Source organism: Myxine glutinosa, chromosome 12 (genome assembly GCF_964187855.1).
Source record: "Myxine glutinosa chromosome 12, kmMyxGlut1.1, whole genome shotgun sequence".
Lineage (NCBI taxonomy): Eukaryota > Metazoa > Chordata > Myxini > Myxiniformes > Myxinidae > Myxine > Myxine glutinosa.
In genome coordinates this window covers 2,796,577-2,809,399 of record NC_136272.1, presented here as the reverse complement: position 1 = coordinate 2,809,399, position 12,823 = coordinate 2,796,577, and the positions used below count along the sequence as shown (strand labels likewise).

Below are 12,823 nucleotides of genomic sequence, written 5' to 3'. Positions count from 1 at the left end.
GTATGAATATATATTTATGACCAAAATGTCTTCTTCTTCAAATAATACCAAAATGCGCAATTTGGTGTCTGTCTGTCTGTCTGTCTGTCTGTCTGTCTGCCTGACGATTTTTCGCCGCGATACATTCGGTCGTTACTTATCCAATCCCAACTTATCCAAAGCCAGTCACCGACTGGGCATCCTCCGTCGTGCGAAGTCCTTGCTTGGTACTACTGAGCTCCTCACCACATATAAAGCTTTCATCTGCAGCTTGATGGACTACTGCTCTCCCCTCTCAGCTGGTGCTCCTGCCTCACACTTAGCTTGGCTGTACGCTGTATAAACCAAGGCTTTTAAGATCATTGGTGTAATGAAATTGTACCTAAGTGGAACCCAGGTGTGATGCTCTCGGTAACCACTGAGAGGCGTCTATAAGAACTCGGACGACCGTTGCTCCGAGACACTCCTGTGACATTTAATCTACGATATGTAGACTCGGATGGTGCGTATACATAGAGAATCTAGGCTTGTTTGCATTGATCGATATTATTGAACTTTCTTATGATTCCATGGGCCTGATATATATTGCATGATTGTATTTCTACAGGATATTGCCAGAGATCGAATTGTCATTAAACCTACCGAAAGGACAATGTCATGGGACTGATTGATTTCCACTACAATTGGTATCTCCCATGATGACGCCGATTCTGAGGGCCTTTCACTCGCTCACCGCAGGCAGGTTTGCAGTCTTTCTATCTTCTTTCAACTCCTTCTACTGTCCCCCAAATATTCCTTCAGGTCGCACAAGAACTGCCAGCAACCCTGTTCTGGTGAGACTGCCAAAATAAAGACTTTCTGCGCACCTTCATTCCTCTTTTCTGCTGCCTCTGGAACAAACTCCCTCACTCTCTTCAATCCCACTCCTCTTTAAAACAGCTGTTCACCACCATCTCTTATCTTCCCCCATCCAAAACCTTGATCTTTTCTAACCCCGTTAATCCACCCCAAATCCACCTTTTTCACTTTAACCTGTTTTCACCTGTTTTCTTTCCTGAAATCCCCTGTAGTGTCCATCTTGTTTATCCTGTGTACGCTGCCCAGACATCTCTCTTCCACAGATCTCCCGATGTCCCTGTTCCCGACTGTTGTGCTTCCCTCTCTTTTTCGTCTCCCACTCCATTTATTATATGTTCTATGTGTTAGCTCTTACACGAGCCTCGACCTAAAATACACAAAAAAATAAATAAATAAATACATACAATACATTTATTTATTCATAAATCTGGTATTTGAGATAAGGGATATATATCCCTTGTCTCAAAGTTAGGAAAGATGGGAGACAGGAAATCAAGATCTAATATAAATAACCCAATGTTTCATTAAAAAAACACAAACAGTAATACCAGACAAGTAATGAGTGACATAGCACACTAATCACATGACCTTTTATGAGAGGATCCACAAACCCACCTCGTAATCCCCTTTAGGGCCCAATTTTTCTGAATGCCATGAACAAACTTTGGTACAACACGAGTGATTACGGTTGTGGTCAAGTTTCATCAGATTGCGTGTGCAGTTTCTGAGAAGAAAGCAAATTCATATTTTGGAGGGGTCAAACCTGGATCCACTTTGACCCCCGGTAGACCCCCCTAGACCCTGAATTTTTAATGCCGTGAACAAACTTGAGTCACAACACAACAAATATAATTTGTGCCAAGTTTGGTCACAATCCCATCAGCGGTTTCAGAGAAGAAGTTGCAAGTGTTAACGGACTGACGGACGCTCCATCACATAAGCTCCCCTGAACTTCGTTACAGGTGAGCTAAATATGATGATGATGGTGTGTTTGAGTTGTCATTTTCGACGAATCTCTTTCCTTCGTTGGTGTGCTCACTAAACATTGTGTGTTGTGCAATGTCTGTACGGAAGTAAATTTTATTATAGGGAATTAGGAATGCTGATGCACGGTCTGATCCCTTCAATGACGCGATCAACACATGATGTCATGCACGGTCTGATCCTAAGTTGAAACAAGCCTGTGCCCCAGCAGGGACATGTGGTGAGGCAAACGTAACGAGCCAATCCACACTAATTCTATTAAAAATAGGGGCAATACCCCTGGGTGCTCACCTGGTAGAATAAAACTGTATATTACACCGACTAAAGGTATTCTAAACAGTATCATGGTATTTTAAACCAATTTCAGTGGATGCTAGGAGATGGGGGCAGCATGTAGGATCATACAAACGTAATCTTAAGACTTTTAACAACCAAAGCAAAGATCTTTTTGGGGTAACTCCCTCCCCCCCCCCCCCCTCCCCTTTCCACTCCTCCTGCAGCCCCCAACTTTTGTAATGCTATGAACAAACTTTGGTACATCACAGGTGTCATTTTGAAGGTTGTGATTTTGAAGGATGAAGGTTGTGATCAAATTACATCAAATAGGTGTGTAGTTGTGGATAAGTGAGCAAATACCGATTTTAGGGGGTCAAACCCTCCCCACACACCCCCTTAAACCCAGACCTTTTTCAATGCTGTGACCAAACTTTGGTATATAATGAGTGATGAAAAGAACGTTGTGGTCAAGTTTCATCAGAATTGTATGTGTAGTTTCTGAGAAGAATGTAAATACCTATTGTGTGGAGGGAAGCCCGGATTCGGACGAAATTTGGCAGAGATGTAGCGTATGTGACAAGGACGAAATGATTAGATTTGGTGAAGATCCGGATTCGGCTACTCGAAATTTTAAGTGATTCTTCACCATTCGGAGATAGGGGCAAAAACGATGTATAGCAGGATATCTCAAAAGTTGTGGACGAATTTGGACGAAACTTGGTGGACCGGTTGGGTGTCCGACAAGGACTATTGGATTCGATTTTGGTGAAGATCTGATTATGGATTCAGATATGCATCTAACCTGGTGTTGGGCTAGCGGCTAGGGTGCCGGCTTAGGATCCTAGGATCCTGGGTTCGAATCACGGTCGATCGCTGAATTAACGCCAGGGGGGTTGACTCAGCCTGTCATCCTTCCGAGGTCGGCTAATTGAGTACCAGTTCACTGGTAATTCCCTGTTTGTCGTTAAAGGCGGCAAAAAGGGTTGGCGTCAGGAAGGGCATCTGGCCGTAAAACATTGCTTCAAAAGGGAGACCAAAAAACAACAACAACCACGGTTCCCGAAAAAGGCCAACCCCCGCTTTGCGGGGGAAAATGGCCTCTAAAGGTGGTTATTATATATATGAGAATTATTTAATTTTCTAAGTGATTCTACACCATTGGGAGATGGGGCTAAAAACGATATATAGCGGGATATCTCAAAGAGTTATGGATGGGTCTGGACGAAACTTGTTGGACAGGTTGTGGGTGTGGTGTGACAAGGAAGAATCAATTCAATTTTGGTGAAGATCCGGATCCGGATCCAGCTCGTAGCATTTTAAAGTGATTCTTCACCATTGGGTGATATAGCCAACCAGGCGCAGGTGTGCTCTCCACTGAGTGCCGTTCTAGTCTACACATGTATTTTGGTTGGAGTTGGTGGAGTAAATCAAACATTCTGCTGCTGCTAGTTTTATGAGAAATTGGGTCTGACCCCTTTAAGATACCACACAGCAGAAAATGTAATGTTGCCGCGTTATATTGTAATAATGTGTGCCAGCCTTAAGCCAAAACATCTCTGATGGATAACCTTGGTTGTCCTTCTCAAACTGCTCCTCCAGTTTGCTGTACAAGGCCTCCAGTCTACGCTCTTGTCCGTCAGCTTTGCATTGAACCTCCCGGGCTTCAGCACGGTCATTGCGAAACACAAATGCCCCAGAAGGTAGCTTCTCCATCCACTATGGGCAGAGAACAAAGCAGTGTAAACATCTTCCATGAGGTTGAGCATCACTAAATGAACAGGTATTTATTTTGTCTATTTTAAATGGCATTCCTACGATGGACAATCATGTTAATCCAAACGCACCTGCATTGGGTAGCTACGCAGAACCACCAGATCAACGCATCTCACCATCCCACCATCACCAAAGAGTGAAGACAGTGGCACAGGGAATGGCCGAGGGTCACGAAAATAGCCCAGGTGAGTGTCCCAGCGCGCCAGCCTTGTACCGTTGGCAGAGAGCTGTTGAACAAGTAAGACCCAAAGGTGTTTGCATTGCAATTATATCGAATCATTCACTTTCTATATATATTCAAGTTCTCTAAGTTTGATATGTTGCAATAAATGATGAGCAAAAAAAATAATTAAAGTGGTGTGGGTCTCACTCCGCAAGCACAGCATTCATTCTGTTACGTATATAAATAAACATGACAATCACATTGGTTGTAATCTGTTTAGGGTCATTCCGCTTTGTTCATTCCGTTTCGGGTCATATCAAAATGTTGAATGAGCAACCCCCCCCCCCAACCCCCCACACTCACGCCCCTCCCTCACCAAAGTATACAGATCAAATAAAAAACAAATACAGATACATTCAACGTACACCGCCCCCATGCCAAATAAACAAATACAGATACATTCAACGTACACCGCCCCCATGCCAAATAAACAAATAACATATACTCCAGTGCGCGACATTCGAGGCTCCTGTACAAAATCGAGGCTCGTGTAAGAACTAACACATAAAATATATAAAAACGTAAACAGAAACACACATGAAACATAATAAAGAAAGTGGGAGACAAGAGGGGGAGAAAGAGGCACACAACACAACACAACACAACACAACAGGCATTTTAAGGCCATTTTCCCTGCTAGAGCGGGGGTTAGCCTAGGGGGAGAAAGAGGGAAGCACAATAACAATAGAGAACATTGGGAGATCTGTGGAAGGGAGAGGGCTGGGGCACTGGGGCAGGATACACAGGATAAACAAGATGGACACCACAGGGACTTTCAGGAAAGAAAACAGAATTTGAAAAAGGTGGGTTTGGGGTGTATTAATGGGGTTAGAAAAGATCAAGCTTTTGGATTGGGGATGATAAGAGATGGTTGTGAACAGCTGTTTTAAAGACCTGGAGGGAGGAGTGGGATTGAAGAGAGTGAGGGAGTTTGTTCCAGAGGCGGGAGAAAAGAGGAATGAAAGAGTGAAGGTGAGCAGAGAGTCTGGATTATGGCAGTTTAACCATAAGAGGGTTGCAGGCAGATCTTGTGCGACCTGAAGGAGTATTTGGGGGACAGAGCACAGAAAGAGCAGGGGGAGCTAGGCCAGAGAGGAGTCGGCAGAAGACAGAAAGATCACCAACCCGCCTGCGGTGAGTGAATGAAAGGCCTTCGGAATCAGCTTCATCGTGGGAGATTCCAATGATTCTGAAAGCCTTGGTTTCTACGTGTGAAGCAGAGCTAGGTGTGAGGCAGGGGAGCCAGCCCAAAGGGGAGAGCAGTATTCCATCAAGCTGTGGATGAAGGCCTTGTAGATGGACAAGAGTTCAGGTGTGCCAAGGAAGGACTTTGTGTGATACAGGATGCCCAGTCGGTGACTGGCTTTGAAGACCAACTTTGAAATGTGGTTTGCCCAAGAAATGCCATGGCTGATAGTGAGACCCAGGAATTTGAATGACTGAACTTCCTGAAGTTCAAAAAATGTTAAAATGTAAAATGTAAAAAAAAAAAAGTGTTAAAAAAAGTAAATGGAGGGTTTGCCACATGGTCCTTTTGGAGAGACATAGAGCGATTTGTCAGGATTGAAAGGCATGTTCAACTTGTTTGACCAGTTTGTGATTTTGTCCAGGTCTGAAGAGAGGAAAGAGGATGCAGCCCACCTGTCTGAAGAGAGGAAAGAGGCTGCAGCCCACCTGTCTGAAGAGAGGAAAGAGGCTGCAGCCCACCTGTCTGAAGAGAGGAAAGAGGCTGCAGCCCACCTGTCTGAAGAGAGGAAAGAGGCTGCAGCCCACCTGTCTGAAGAGAGGAAAGAGGATGCAGCCCACCTGTCTGAAGAGAGGAAAGAGGCTGCAGCCCACCCGTCTGAAGAGAGGAAAGAAGCTCCAGTCTGTCTGCCTGGAGAGAGGGAAGAGGCTGCAGTCTGTCTGTCTGGAGAGAGGAAAGAGACTGCAGCCCACCTGTCTGAAGAGAGGAAAGAGCTGCAGCCCACCTGTCTGAAGAGAGGAAAGAAGCTGCGGCCCACCTGTCTGTAGAGAGGAAAGAAGCTGCAGCCCACCTGTCTGAAGAGAGGGAAGAGGCTGCAGTCTGTCTGTCTGGAGAGAGGAAACAAGCTGCAGCCCACCTGTCTGAAGAGAGGAAAGAGGATACAGCCCACCTGTCTGAAGAGAGGGAAGAGGCTGCAGTCTGACTGTCTGAAGAGAGGAAAGAGGCTGCAGCCCACCTGTCTGAAGAGAGGAAAGAGGCTGCAGCCCACCTGTCTGAAGAGAGAAAAGAGGCTGCAGCCCACCTGCCTGAAGAGAGGAAAGAGGCTGCAGCCCACCTGCCTGAAGAGAGGAAAGAGGCTGCAGTCTGTCTGTCTGAAGGGAAGCATGGGCAGGAATGCATTAAAAAAAGAAGTTCATGGGCTCTCTTTTTCATAGAGGCTTACCTATGGCCTTATTGCTATTGACCTCTCGTTTGTCTGCTATCCTCAAGGCCCCACCCCACCTCCCCAGGTTGCATACATTCCACCAGAAACCTCACTTACTCATTCTCCCAAAGTGCAGCATTAATTCCAGCAATGCCCACCTGCATTAATTAATCTCCTTATTCTCCAAATCGCCTGCATTGTCTCTCTGTATCTACTGTCTTGTCTTCTTCACTTCAGTCCTTGAATGCGTTGCTAGTTAGCTGTTCATGCACATCCAAACCTCTTCTACAAATGGCAATTCTGCCCTATTCTGTTCCTCTCTGGGCCATTATTACTCCTTTTTGGGGTTTGTCCTCCTTTCCTCCTTGTGCATGTCCACCCCATCCTCACCCTCCCCTCCCCTCCCGAATCCCATATTCTTTGGTAGTCTATAAAGCTACTTCCTTTTTACATTTAGCACTTGTAGTAAAAAAGACACCTAAAATGTAGCACATAAAACTCTGTTGATCATGTTCACTACATATCCCATGATCACTTAAACAGATAATATCCTGGCGCACAACTCTTCATAGCAATTTCCACCACCTGGGCTCAAAGTTTGGAAATGCTCCAAGGCAAACAACTCTTCATAAAACCCACCACTTGTATTCCCACAGCTGAAAGCTGCACAGGTGTGCACTGTATTATTGTTCCACACATATTTCTGCAAAACAATAACTCTTATATTATTTCCTCTTATATTATTTGTATTATTGTTCCAATCCCCTTATAACTTTCCAGAGCAAGTGAAAGACAAATAACCTAAACTTGAACTTGTATGTGCCGCAGTGCCTCACTTGATGAAGTGAGTCCCTCACTTGTCCCCCAAATATTCAGGTCACACAATATCTGCCTGCAACCCTATTCTGGTGAAAGTGCCAAAATCCAGACTCTCTGCTCACCTTCACTCCTTCATTCCTCCTTTCTCCCTCCTCTGGAACAAACTCCCTCACTCTCTTCAATCCCACTCCTCCCTCCAGGTCTTTAAAACAGCTGTTCACCACCATCTCTTGTCTTCCCCCATCCAAAACCTTGATCTTTTCTCCTCCCGTTAATTCACCCCAGATCCACTTTTTTGAAATTCCAACTTCTTTCTTTCCTGGAAGTTCTAGCAGTGTCCATGTGCTTTATACCTCTCCCTCGCCCCCCCCCCCCCCACCCCCTTCCCGTGCCACCACCCCCACCCAAGTCCTCTCCCTCCCACAGATCTCCCGATGTCCCAACTCTCAAATGTTGTGCTTGTGTGCTTCCCTCCCTCTCCCCATGTCGTCTCCCGCTCCCTTTATCTTGTTTTACGTGTCAGTTTGTCTTTTTGTGATTAATGTTACCTCTTACACGAGCCTCGGTCTTGTATTTTTTTTAAAAAGCAAAGGGGCTCTGCAAGCAAAATACTAAGTAATTAAATGAAGGCAACATGGGCAGCAGTAAAATCCAAATGACACCATGCACAATTTAAATGCTTGCTGGAAATGCATTATGTTTCTGAGGTGAAAATATATCTTCACTGGAATATAAAAAAGAAAGCCCAACAAACTCAAGACTCACATGGAGCGCCAATGATGAAGGAGCTTCCAGTGGACTGCAGGCTTCATTGGAACCAACGAGCTCTGCACCGTGCACGATCAGTTTCTGTCCGACTCGTAAACGGCCCCGCCGCAAAAGTTGTGATAGTGGTGCATCTATGTTGGCCCGCAAACCATACCAGCCATCAGACACCTCCACTTGGGTTCCTGGCATTAAAGCCGTGCATTCAGCTGCTTGCTTTGTCGCCGAGGTGCCGGCAAGGATAGGAGCGCGCTCATCACTCTTGGTGATAATTCGTGAAAGAAGCAAGATGAGAGTACGAGAAGGAGTGTCATCCCTCTCCACGATGCGCTTGAGAGCTGAGCGACGGCTATTATCCACTTCAACGTCATACCTGGGATAGATTTGCACAAGGTACAAATTAAATCATTAATTCCATTTATTTTTTAATCTCACCATTTGCCAAGAGCAAAAATCAAAATAATATGAACTATGTGAACAATATTAGGGCCGAAGGAGATTGTTCAACAAAAATGAGTATATCAGCTGTCACATGTGGATCACCTTGGTTCATTTTACACAATTAAAGTACCAATCATGGGTTCATATTGTTACCTTAGTTAATTTCACACAATGAAAGTACCGATCCTGGGTTCAAATTGATACCATCGTCAATTCACACAATTAAAGTACCGATCCTGGGTTCAAATTGATACCATCGTCAATTCACACAATGAAAGTACCGATCCTGGGTTCATATTGATACCATCGTCAATTCACACAATGAAAGTACCGATCCTGGGTTCATATTGATACCATCGTCAATTCACACAATGAAAGTACCGATCCTGGGTTCATATTGATACCATCGTCAATTCACACAATGAAAGTACCGATCCTGGGTTCAAATTGATAATTATCTTAGTTGATTTCACACAATGAAAGTACCGATCCTGGGTTCATATTGTTACCTTAGTTAATTTCACACAATGAAAGTACCGATCCTGGGTTCATATTGATACCATCGTCAATTCACACAATGAAAGTACCGATCCTGGGTTCAAATTGATAATTATCTTAGTTGATTTCACACAATGAAAGTACCGATCCTGGGTTCATATTTCTACCTTAGTTCATTTTACAAAATTAAAGTACCGATCCTGAGTTCATATTGCTACCTTAGTTCATTTTACACAATTAAAGTACCGATCCTGGGTTCATATTGCTACCTTAGTTCATTTTACACAATCAAAGTACCGATCTTGAGTTCAAATTGATTACCTTAAATAATTTCACACAATGAAAGCACCGATCCTGGGTTCATATTGCTACCTTAGTTCATTTTACACAATTAAAGTACCGATCCTGGGTTCATATTGCTACGTTAGTTCACTTTACACAATTAAAGTACCGATCTTGGGTTCAAATTGATTACCTTAAATAATTTCACACAGTGAAAGTACCAATCATGGGTTCATAATGCTACCTTAGTTCATTTTACACAATTAAAGTACCGATCCTTGTTTCATATTGCTACCTTAGTTCATTTTACACAATTAAAGTACCGACCCTGGGTTCATATTGATACCTTAGTTCATTCTACACAGTGAAAGTACCGATCCTGGGTTCATATTGCTACCTTAGTTCATTTTACACAATTAAAGTACTGATCCTTGTTTCATATTGCTACCTTAGTTCGTTTTACACAATTAAAGTACCAATCCTGGGTTCATATTGATACATTATTTCATTTTACACAATTAAAGTACCAATCCTGGGTTCATATTGATTCACTTCATACGAGAGGCCTTCCTGAAGACTCCGTGTTACGGATTCGTCACTTCCGTTGTTGTGGTTTTCATCCACTTGAAATATTTCTGATTCTATGTACTATTATTGTCTTCAAAAGGTTTATTGTTCATGAACTGTTTGCAAAGGATGAAAGCGTTAATGTTAAAAAGAAACAGGAAACCGGATCGGGAACCGGAAGACGAGGAGGAAGAAGAGGAAAAGAAGGCGGGGCAAAAGTCGGACAAGAAGCTGGTCGCTTCAAGCTCCAGAGCGAGCGTGGTCGAACGAAAGTCGCGAGTGAACTTGGAGTTTCCTTGAAAGGAATTCCTGCGATAGGTGTTATCGCTGGGATTGATAAACCTGCTTGGTCAGGTTTGACGTTGGGATTCTGAAGAATCATCGCCGGGTCGTTGCGACTCAAATACGAGCCGTCGGCCATTTTGACACTCGCGCTTTGCTCATTGCAAAAGGTCTTTGCTTCCCGTCAGCCTTTTTCACCATTCCGACGTCTATCTGGGATGTGTGTGTGTGCAACGCGGAGTTTGAAGATTAATTTGCGGTTCGCCGACTGAACCGTGAACCTTCATACCTGGAGTGCGCCTTTGGATTTTTTTTTTTTTTTTTTTTTTTTTTATACAAGATCGAGGCTCGTGAAAGAGCTAACATTAATCACACAAAAAGACAAACCGACACACAAAACACAAAAAACAAGGGGAGCGGCAGACAAGATGGGGCCAAAAGATACGCTATAGGTACATACACCGAAAGATAGATACAGTCTCGACAAAAACACAATTGAGAAATATCACTTAGCTTCGAAAGCGTGAGCGCATGGAGCAGCTTCAAAAAGACGTGACCTCGCCGTGATCTCGCGAGATCGCCAATCAAAATTCCTCCGTGAGTTTGCCTTACGCGGTTTTGGACCACGTGACTTTTTCGCCACTTCGGCCGCCTACGCCTTTTGTGCGGTTTTGGCGGTGTGACTGAGCCCGTCATCTGAACGGGGTTCAGGTTTCGATTCGATACCGCTCTGACGCTCGCTGGAGGGGATCACCTTTGAGCTATAGAGGCATTGGGGAGTGTTCATTTTTACTCACTTGGAGCACAGTGAGTTATCTTACCCTAGCTGATGATACCATCATAAAATGTGTTGATTGTATTGTTGATTGCTATTATTGTTGTATCGTTATTCTGGTGTGATTTTTAATACAATATTTGTTTGTTGATAACCATTGGTGTGGTTTCACTCGTGATTTTTGACACGGAGTAACACATTATTCTGCCGTGGCTCCTCTCGGGGCTCGGAGGTACACCGTGACCAGGGGGTCGGGGATGACCACATAACAGAAATTGGGGGCTCGTCCGGGATAGAATTCCCTAGCATTCCCAAAATTCCCAAATTTGGAATTTTTCTAACCTTCCCAAATTTTTCCAAAAAAATAATAATAATAATTTTTTTGATGAATTGCGAAAGATGATGGGAATAGAGCCTGTGATGGATGCTGTGAAGAGAAACAGGTTGAGATCGTTTGGTCATGTGTTGAGGAAGGATGAAAGTGACTGGTTGAAAAGAGTGATGGGAATTAATGTAGAAGGAAGTAGAGGACGGGGAAGACCGAGAAAGACTTGGCGAAAGATGGTCGAAGAAGAAATGCGGGCAAACAGGCATTTTTTTGAAATTTCTTTTGTGAAGGTTAACAGGTGCTAACGGATAGTCACTGTGGTGTTTGACGCAGAAAAGTTTGCGGCGTCCCCTTGTGACGCACAGTTCCAAGTTCCAAGCGTTAAAAAAATCGGAACTCTTGATATTGGCCAGACATTTTAACTTGGAGGTCCGAGTTAATATGAAGAGAGCAGAGATGCAGACATTGGTGATAGAAGCTCTGGTGGGACAGGGCACATGGACAAAGGTAGCCTTGGATTGGTTACCCGAGGAACAAGAAAATGTGGAGCTCCGGAAACTGGAGATGCAACTGCAGAGCCAGGAAAGGTTAAAAGCAGAGGAAAGGAAGTAGGCCATGGGCCACATATGGTCCACGAGCATCCCCCCCACCTCTAAACCAAACCAACTTTTTTTGAAGCCCAGAGGCATACTAAACACGATTCCAAATGTTACCAAGAAAAATTTAGGGATGCAATGCCCATTTCGGCTCAACAAAGTAGGGTACCCTCATAATTATGCCGACGCTCTCCGACGTCGACCGAACTTTGACTACTGATTATAATCTTCCACCAGAGGCCTCAAATAGCTCCTATTTCAATATATGATATACCAAATGAAAGATTATGAGCTGTTCTTTTTGAATATGTGGTAAATGAAACTATTGGGACAACTAGTTAAATAAACAGCTCTGCGGAACACAATAATTCAACCCGCGACTGCTTCTTCAATGAAATATTGGTATTTATTTCACAATCAGATTTTTAAACATTTATTTACATGGAAACTTTTCAATGTTGTATTAATCTCTTCATCGTGTATTACATTTGCTTTCAGGCGATACCTTCATATTTTTTCTAACAAGAGCCAATCTGAAATAACAGCCATTTGAATGTTTTAGATTCAACGTTTTGGAACGTTAACATGTACTATATTAACAATCCAGTTGCACAGCAATACCTATATTACATAACGTTTTTATATGCATATATACTAAACTGATTTTAAATTTCTTTTGTTGAGAATACAAGATACTAAGCAAACATGTTTATTTATTTTAATCAATAGTTGTGACTCTATCCAATATGGCCATCACATAGTGCCAAAAATCGCTTAACCCTCAAAGCTTTGACAAAGAGAATGTACACATATTCTGCTAAACATGTTTGTTACACACACAATACTAAAAAAACCACACACACACACACCCCTAAACACACACACCTACACACACACACCCACCAATAAGCCGTTTGCCCGGGTGTGGTGCCCACAGCCATCGGCGGTCACAGACACACAGACATTTCATTTTGAATTATACATATC

The 12,823-nt window shown here is 43.5% G+C and overlaps 1 protein-coding gene across 3 annotated transcripts in view; it reads right to left on the bottom strand.

The window, feature by feature from the left end:
- The window catches only part of BRCA2 (BRCA2 DNA repair associated), a 165,166-nt gene that overhangs the window by 56,004 nt on the left and 96,339 nt on the right, over positions 1 to 12,823 (bottom strand). For all 3 annotated transcript variants that reach the window (XM_068133413.2, XM_078766408.1, XM_078766409.1), the window contains exons 14-16: positions 8,068 to 8,440; positions 3,942 to 4,097; positions 3,666 to 3,813 (exon numbers count right to left, since the gene is read on the bottom strand). In XM_068133413.2, coding sequence (XP_067989514.2) covers positions 3,666 to 3,813; positions 3,942 to 4,097; positions 8,068 to 8,440 — 677 coding nt within the window. The remainder of the gene's footprint in view (positions 1 to 3,665; positions 3,814 to 3,941; positions 4,098 to 8,067; positions 8,441 to 12,823) is intronic.